The sequence below is a fragment of the Sciurus carolinensis genome, chromosome 6 (assembly GCF_902686445.1).
Source record: "Sciurus carolinensis chromosome 6, mSciCar1.2, whole genome shotgun sequence".
In the NCBI taxonomy this organism is placed as follows: domain Eukaryota; kingdom Metazoa; phylum Chordata; class Mammalia; order Rodentia; family Sciuridae; genus Sciurus; species Sciurus carolinensis.
Window position 1 is genome coordinate 31,470,266 of NC_062218.1, and position 8,815 is coordinate 31,479,080.

Here is an 8,815-nt window from a genome sequence, read left to right on the forward strand (position 1 = left end):
GGTGTTAGAGTTAAAAATAATGACAACAGTTCCAGTATCTCAAACAAGGCCCAAATGCATTTCTCCTTCAGCTGTGCTCCACAAAGCCCTTATGGCTGGTAGGTGTTCTACGATGTAAGAGACCCAGGCTTAGTTCCGGAATCCCTAGGGTGTTACCCCTATCCAGGGAGTCTAGGATGGCTCATCTCCACCTCCAAATTTTAGCCAGTGGGAAGTGGGGCCTCTAAGCTGATCCATCATTTCCACTTGGTCTCAGCTGCATGGGAGGCTGAGAAGTGTAGACTTCATTCTGATTGTCCATAAACAAAACATCCAGAACCATAGAAAGGGAACAGTACGGGGAACCATGATTATTTTCTGCCACAGTCTTATTACTTTATTACTACCATTTTATATCTAGTTAATATTTTCTATTTGTAAAAGATTTTTACTTTCTCATATGACCCTTCAAATAGACATTTAGCAAAATGAGTCTCAGGTAACATGCTTGGCAGGCCCACACTGACACCACACACAATAAAATTACAGCACTACAGAACTTAGTTCACCACTCATTTTGCTTTTGAATTAATAAATTTCATCTCCTTTCTGACCACATGAATCATTCAAGTTCAAGTCTTTTTATACCCCTCCACTTGGATAGGTGACTTACTAGAACCAAATTGTTACTGTAATTTTATAGTGTTTTAAACCTTACAAAACTCTTGCAAGGACATGAAAAAGAATGTAGCCACTAGCTTCTTCATTTAAAAATGACTGTAATTGTAGGACCAACTTCCAGAAGGCTGTTGTGAGGACCAAATGAGATAAGCAGAGCATATGACAACACATGACAAGCACAGGATAAATGTTAGCACGATCATTAACTCGTTGATTTTTTAAAAACTCATTTCCATTTTTCCGAAGCATGTCCTCTTCTTTTAACATGACAAATCAAGCACTGTCACCATGAGTTTTGCAGGGTACTCTCTACTGGGGAGATTTGTAAAAAAATGTTTTGTCTTTCAATTTTTCTTTCTACAGCATCACAGCCACAGCCGCAAGCATTGGAGCGGCTGGGATTCCTCAGGCTGGCCTGGTCACCATGGTCATTGTCCTGACATCTGTGGGCCTGCCCACCGATGACATCACGCTCATCATCGCAGTGGACTGGTTCCTGTGAGTATGCATCGACTGAGTTCCTGCTCAGGTTGCAGGGCACCCCGCCTCCATGCTTTGAGGGTGCTAGGTGGCCTGGCACACCTGTCAAAAGAACTTGGAAGAGGGGGGGCAGCTTGGCCTGGAATTTAACTGTCCTCGTTGCCTGATCCCTGGCTGTTATCTAGAAACCAAGCCAAGATACCATGTGCACTGACCCCCCTATCAGACTGTGGGGCCCATCTGGCTGCTATACTTCTCACTCCATAAAGTCATTCAGAGTTGGGAAACCTGCTGTTTGCAAAGCCAACATAAATCAGCAAGGCCCTTTCTGAATTGCACAACACATTCCCACAGTGACTGGAACAAAACTGCAGGCCCCACACACTAGTTCAGGCCCTTCCTCCTTGTGCTTCCTATTCCAGTGGCGTAATGCAGTGCAAATGTCCCCATTTGAGTCCCCCAGGTGACCATGCAGATAGTGGGAAATAGAACTAGTGTCACTTCATGGAACTGATTTTGGGTTCTGGGGAAAGTTCTGAGAAATGTACCCTCCATACCCTCAGACCCTAACCACCAGGGCCTATGCCTGCGCCCGCTTCCTTACCCTTCCAGCTTACTTCTCTGCCCCTGTCTCTTATAAGTTCCCTTCCATTTTTGAAAAATTTGTCCTTAGGATACCCAAAGTGAATGCCTAGAAGAACACATAGGGGTACTAGAGTCAACACATGCTGAATTCACTAGAAATAATGACCAGGAAGAGCCCAACAAGGCTGCTCAGTGGTAGAGCACTTGCCCAGTATGCTTGAGGCCCTGGGCTTAATCTCCCAGATCAAAAAAAAGGAGAGAGCCCAACAGTGCACACCAAGCTCAAGGGCAGAACACAGCTCCTCAGGCACTTGGATCAAGTCCTGGTCCTGTCTGGCAGGCTACCCAGACACCCTGGTCTCCACCTCTGTAAAACATGGTGCTCCTACTCTCCGCCTGCTGCTGGTACTGTGAAGACTGAAGGCAGTGTGCACAGCAAGCAGGCAGCCTGCTTCTGGCCTTGCTCAGCACTCAGGAACACCAGCACTTCTGTAGCATGAACTCCCCTGCTCAGAATTTCTTAACTTTACACTTAAAAATCATTGAGCTCCAAAAAACCTTTTATCCAAGTGGGCTCTCTCTCATATTAGAGCAACTTGCACATTTTTAAATTCATTTGAAGGCTATGAGAATATGTATTAACATAAACAACATTTTTGTGGTAAATAACCATTTCCAACCCAAAAGTTTAGTGGGAAGAAGGACCCATTTTACATTTTGTAAGTCCCCTTAACATCTGGCTTATTATCAGACAGCTGGAATCATTCCAACTGCTTCTGCCTGCAGCGTGTTCTGCTATGACATGGCAGGTAGTCTGTAAAACTCCACTACACATTCTCGAGAAAGTGAGAGTGAAAGAGACAAGTGACATTCTAGTATCATTATAGAATACATTTGACCTGGGGGGACCCCCAGGGGCCTCAGGATCACATTTCTAGAAATGCTGGCATAAAGAAAGCTGAATGGGAGGAAAGAGAAGTTTTAAATAAGGAGAAAGAAAAGGGTTATTCCCCACTGCTGGGACTCTAGCTACAACCAGCTAGTCACTGGAAATTGATGGTCTGTGTGTCCTTACAACTTTGATAGCCTCTGCGTGGGGAATGTGACCCTGCAGTTGGTGGACACGCCCAGTGGATGTTAAGAGATGCTTCCTGTAGACTTTGTGGAGCTCCTAGTAGAACTTGAGTCTTTGCGATGCTCACAGGCACCTTCTTTCCTTCCTCCCCACTCCACCCACAGGGACCGCCTCCGAACCACCACCAACGTGCTGGGTGACTCCCTGGGAGCCGGAATTGTTGAGCACTTGTCACGACATGAGCTGAAGAACCAAGATGTTGAAATGGGTAACTCAGTGATCGAAGAGAATGAAATGAAGAAACCATACCAGCTGATTGCCCAGGACAATGACACTGAGAAACCCCCCGACAGTGAAAGCAAGATGTAGACTAACACAGAAATGCCTTCGTGAGCACCAGGCATTTGCAAACCGTTAAGAAACGTGTCTATCTCATCATAGCTCATTCTCTCCAGGGAGCACCTTCCCTCCCTTCTCCTCCCTACTGGCTAGGATTGGGAAATATTCATCCAAAAATAAGGGAGGATTTTGCAGTGACCCAAATGCACAGTTTTTATCCCACACTTGAATTTTTAAAATCACTTCATATTTGTCTTCCCTAATAAGGTACTGGGATCAAAAGCAGTCTTGTTCGGATCTTACCAAGAAATGTGGCACCTCATCCTATAAATGTGATGATCCTATAAGTTAAAGAATCAAACAAAGCATCCTAAGTCAACTTGCAAATTCTAAAAATTCTTCAGAATACAATTGAGTTTTAGTCCCTTAACAACTCGATAAGCAGCGATCAGCTGTGGCTTGGTCAGTGGAAGGGCTTTTCCCCTTTCTCCTCTGACTTGCATCCTCATCTTAGTAGTAGCAGGACAACCTGTATCACTAGCACTACTGTGAGGAGGAACAGAAAGTGAAAGTTGCTGTGTGACCTTGAGCAAGTCACAGCTCATTTCTAGGCCTAAGTGTCCCCATCTGTAAAATGGGTGACTTCCTCGATGCCCTTACAGTCCCTCCAGCCCACACTTCCTGTGTCATCAGGAAGAACCTGACCTCTATTTCCCCTTGGAATACCCTGCACTAGATTCCATTCCATGGAGCACGGGGCTCTCAGAAAGGACACTTAATGGGAGAGAGCATTTCTATGTAGGATAAGGATGGTGTGTGGTTCAAAGGGTCCTGTGCCCAAAATGTCAGTTATACAAGTCACTGGGTGGAAGACCGTTCCAGGAGTAGGATTATTCATGAAACCCTAGCCTAGTTCTTTCCAAAAAAGGAAGTATCCCCATCTCTCCTCCTCTTCCCCAACAGAAGGGACTGCACTGGGAAGGATGTCTCCCACCACTGAACTGACAACAGACTCTTAGAAAATAAACAGAAAAGTAGTTACTAGCAAGAGTGTTCTTGTGGTCTCACTATGGAACACTAAAGAGCTAGGAAAGAATGGAGAATGGTTGACACAATAAAGAAGATTTTAACATACCAAGAGTATAGTTTCCTCTAAGGAAGAATAAAAAAAGAAGAGCTTCATTTTGGTATTTATTTTTTTTTACCTGAAACATTTTTGTCTCTTCAGTTCCAAATCATTTCTCAAAGAAGGGTATAAATGAAAAACTAAAATCACTTCTTACATATATTAAAGAAATCAAATGGATGAGCTCCCTAGTGCAGTTCCATGAGCTGGGTGGTCTCTCGTCTGAAATTTTTAATCAGAAGTTCTTAGAATTAGATAAACAAGATACTTCTTTGTGTTGGAATTTCACTTGCCAGTTCATTCAAAACCTTCCCCCTGGAGTGGGGTTTGCTTTGGTTTTGTTTGTGTCCCTAAGAGAGATGGAAGAAGATGAATCAGTATGAATAATGTCAATGAGTTTGCAAGAAAAGGGAGCAAGAGCTTTAGTTTTTGGCAAGGCAGCTCCCAGGTTTAGAGGAGATTAATTTTTACCCCCTGAGGAATATCCAGTCAAAGACCCTCAGTGGGAGCTGTCAGACAATACCAGCTGTGTTTGAATTTCTGACAGAAAATGGTGAAGAATGGACTTAATTATGCTAACAAACTGAAAATCTAGACATACATTCTCCGATACACGATTAGAGATTTTTATAGAGATCCCAAGCATCCTGCACATATAAAAGTTAACATTAGGCTGTGGTGGAGTAAAGCATTTAATGTCAAGTTTCTATCTGAGAAATACACTACAAAAGTTAATGTACACGGTTGTCATCTCATGACACCAGTAGAGCAAAAATTAATCATGTCAAATTAATTCGTTATACAGTGTGATTTTTTTTTTATATACTAACCATTTCTTACAAAAGCAGGTCCCTAGGTTGATTCGCCAGCCCATCACAGGCTCTGCATATCCATGCACCCAGTATGGAATGGGAAGCATTACTTTGTAGGTGTATTTTCAATAAAGAAAAAATAGTTTTACATTAATATCTTTGCATGTTGTTGTTATTCTTTTCTGCAAAGGAAAATAAATGTTCAAGTCATGAAACGATTGTTGTGAGCTAGGAGCATGCTGGGTATGGATGCCATACAGCGTGGTGAAATCTTGACAGAATCAGCTGGGGAGACAACCACAAGGAAATGAGCAAGGCCGCTTTCTCCTGCTCACCTCCTAAAATAGGAGGTGGAAACAGGAGGAAGTAAGGGAAACACTTCTCCATAACAGCCTGCACTTGCTTGTCCTGGTCAGATTCAGATTTCTCAGATAAATGGAATTAGGTCCATGTTAGGATTAGAAAAATGCTATGCCACCATGGAACTCTTCCAAAAAAGTGACATCCTGCTCAGCCTTCAAATTAGGTAGATCCATCTCTGTGATTTCTAGTGCCATTTGTGAAAAGAACTAAGTGAAATCTCAAGGGGTATTTGAAACAGCCCTGATACTAGTGAACCACTGTATTAATGAAGAACAACTTCTGGACAACTACTTTCCTGTGCTTTTTAGTAAAGAATTGACAGGCAATCCAGCACAGGGTGCATGCCTGTAATCCCAGGGAGGCAGAAGATCGCAAGTTAAAGGCCAGCTTCAGCAACTTAACAAGGGCCTAAGCACCATAACAAGACCCTGTCTCTAAATAAAAATATATATAAAGGGCTGGGGATGTGGCTCAGTGGTTAAGTGCCCCTGGGTTCAATCCCTGGTACCAAAAAAAAAAAAAAAAAAAGGAAGAAAGAATTAACAGACAATATTATGAGATTTCCAGACTGAAGTTGAGTCTGGACACCCTTAAATCTGACTGTCTATCTGCAGGGGCAGCCACCTAGAGGAAAGGCTCTAAAGCAGGGTTCGTGGACCCCTAGGTCATCCATGTGAAGACTTCATGGGCTTATAGCCCTTAAAATTGTGAAGAAAGTTTTGTGCATTTGCCTTATTTTTGGTGGGAAGACACAAAATTTCTAATTTCCATCAGTTTCTCTTACAGGATCTTATGGGGAGAGGAGAAGGGCAAACCACTGTATTTGATCAATACATCCTAACTTCTTCCAAGGCATGTATGATATTTGCATAGTCAATTTGGGTATAGGAAGGAGACTACTCAGCCTGAGTAAACCAAACCTGGCCCCTACAAGGGATCAACATCTGTGTACCTGTGGGACATTCTGGATACTAAGGAGCATTCAGCGAAGTGCCAGTAACATCAAACCACTGCTAGAAGTGCTTTCTCATGTGGTGACTGTAGTGACAGGTTTCCTTCCTTTCTGCAGCTTAAGCTGGATTTCACGCATCTCTACAGTGCAAACAGGAGAAGCTGGTCATTCCCACAAGGTAGTCACAGATTTGCTCACAAATAGAACCATGAAAAATGTTCAGATGTTCAGGTTAACTTTTTTTGTTTAAATATTTATAGGTACATTTAACAAAATTTTTAAATCCTAGACTCTGAGAAATTAGAATCTGTATCCTTCCCTTCCTGCATTCACCTTGTCAGCATTACTGTCCCTTCCCTAATAAAAAAAAAAAAAAAAAAAAAAAATCTTACTTTACCAGTCAAATCCTTTTTTCTATGCCTTTCTTCATACAGAACACGTTGAAAACAGAAATTTTAGTGTGCTATTAATTGCGTGGGTCTGAAGGAAGCTTGGAGGAAGGGCTGGTTTCCTGCTGGAGGCAGCGCCCTGTAGGGATGATCTGCTTGGGGGTCGGAAGCACACTGCCTCTTTCCGGGCAGCCCGCTGGGCACTTGACCCCAGGCTACTGTCACTCATCAGGCTGAGGCCCCAGAGCTTCCCCTTCTCCCACCCGGGTGGTCCCAGAACTGGGGCAACAATGCCCAGCTCTGTGTGGCCTCTTCCTGGGGCCAGAGCATTTGAAAGGTGTCACGCCTAGGGCAGACTCCTAATGAATAAACCGACAGAAAAAGAAGGAAGAAGTGCTAAGGGAACTGAAGGGCAGTGTCCTAAGGGGGAAAGTGGAGATGAAAAACTCAAGGTAGGCAGGGTCCAGGAGAGTGGTGCCCACAGTGGCCACCAGGGGGAGCGCGGCGCTCGATCTGGGCTGATTTCTCAGGGAGCCCTAGGAAGGAGCCGAACTGCTTCCTCAACGGAACTCCGGAGTAACTTGGAGTTCCAAGTTCTGCGGGGCAGAGAGGGAGTACTCTGAGAAAATCATCAGGCGATTTCAAATTCCTGAGTGCCTCCATTTCCCTCTGGTCATCCTGCTTCTGCAACAGTCTCTTTACAGGAGTTCCCTTTTTTCTGGGAATCCTCTCCCCCGACCACCTTTGGCATCCTATTCCAGAATCTTATCTTTCCATTCTGTCGCTTAGTTCTCCCAGTCACTGACTCAGAAGGTGGAATGGTCACATTCCCCAGGGTCACGCCTCATCCTGCCCACAAACCTGCTATCTCAATCTTCAGTTTTGAAATATTTCACATTTTGCTGAATTCCTCACCTATAAATAGGGTAGTCAAATAAAATACAGGATACCCCGCTAAATTTGATTTTCAGACAGGTAATAAATAAAGTTTAAGTGTTAAATAGCAAATATTGTGTTAGCGTAAGTATGCAAAATACTGCAGAGGGTATCCTTTATTTTAATTTGCAAATCAGAAAACCTCAAGGACAAGTGAAGTGAACTGAAAATAGTTTGCTCCAGTAAAGAGAATATGATAAAAGAGCTGTGTGCTGGGAAGGTGTCTTCATTATAATATAATTGCTCCGATTTTGAATTTCTCTCTAAAGGCAGAAACATGCTTTAAAAAGTTCCTGTCTGGCATTTCCTATTTATTTGTTCTTTCCTGTCTGACATTTCCTATTTATTTGTTCTGGGTGCATTAGCACTTTTTCTGTGCTAGTAAATCTTGTGGCCACAGTTAAAAAGCCTGATAAATCACCTTCAAGACTTGACAGAACTGTCTTAAATAAATTAAACAATGTTTCAGTTATCCATGCTTGAAATATTTTAAGATTCCCATCTGTTTTTCTTTTCTTCTCTTTCCTGTTTTCTCCTTTCCCACTTTCACTCCTTCTTCCCACCCACCCCTCACCCCAACATAAAATATTTTCGCTAATCCATTACAGGCTGTAAAAATTGGCACACACATATTGTTTCCCAAGGATAGCCACATTCTTTTCATTTGGTGGCACCATTTAGAAATGTGCCCATATTTTTTTCATATTGTGCTATTCGGAGATGATCATTTTCCCATCACTGTAAAATTAAGAATGAGGCATTTTTCAAAGTCTTTCAGGGAACTCCAGATTCCATGGATGGGAATCATTCCTACAGAAGTTCCTTCTGAAAGCCATGACTGAAGGATATGAAAAGCAGAGCTGATTGGTTCTACAGAAGGAAACAAAATAAAATCATAAACTCTTTCCCAATAAGACATATGCTCAGCCACAATAAAGACAGCAGTGGACCTACTAGAAGATGGTGTCCCGTGACAATTTTGGAATTTCTTTTTCAACTCTGTAGGTTCAGGGGATCCTAGCAAGTCCTGAAAGCTTCAAGACACCTGTCACAATTGAAAATAAAGATCACTCAGGAGTCAACTCAGCCAGCGCACTG

The 8,815-nt window shown here is 42.9% G+C and overlaps 1 protein-coding gene across 1 annotated transcript in view; it reads left to right on the forward strand.

Moving 5' to 3' along the window:
• Slc1a3 (solute carrier family 1 member 3) overlaps positions 1-5,231 on the forward strand; it is a 76,987-nt gene extending 71,756 nt beyond the window's left edge. The window contains exons 9-10 of the mRNA XM_047555334.1: positions 1,024-1,158; positions 2,965-5,231. Of these exons, the coding sequence (XP_047411290.1) occupies positions 1,024-1,158; positions 2,965-3,169 (340 nt within the window). The 3' untranslated portion in view covers positions 3,170-5,231. The remainder of the gene's footprint in view (positions 1-1,023; positions 1,159-2,964) is intronic.
• Positions 5,232-8,815: the final 3,584 nt, after the last annotated feature.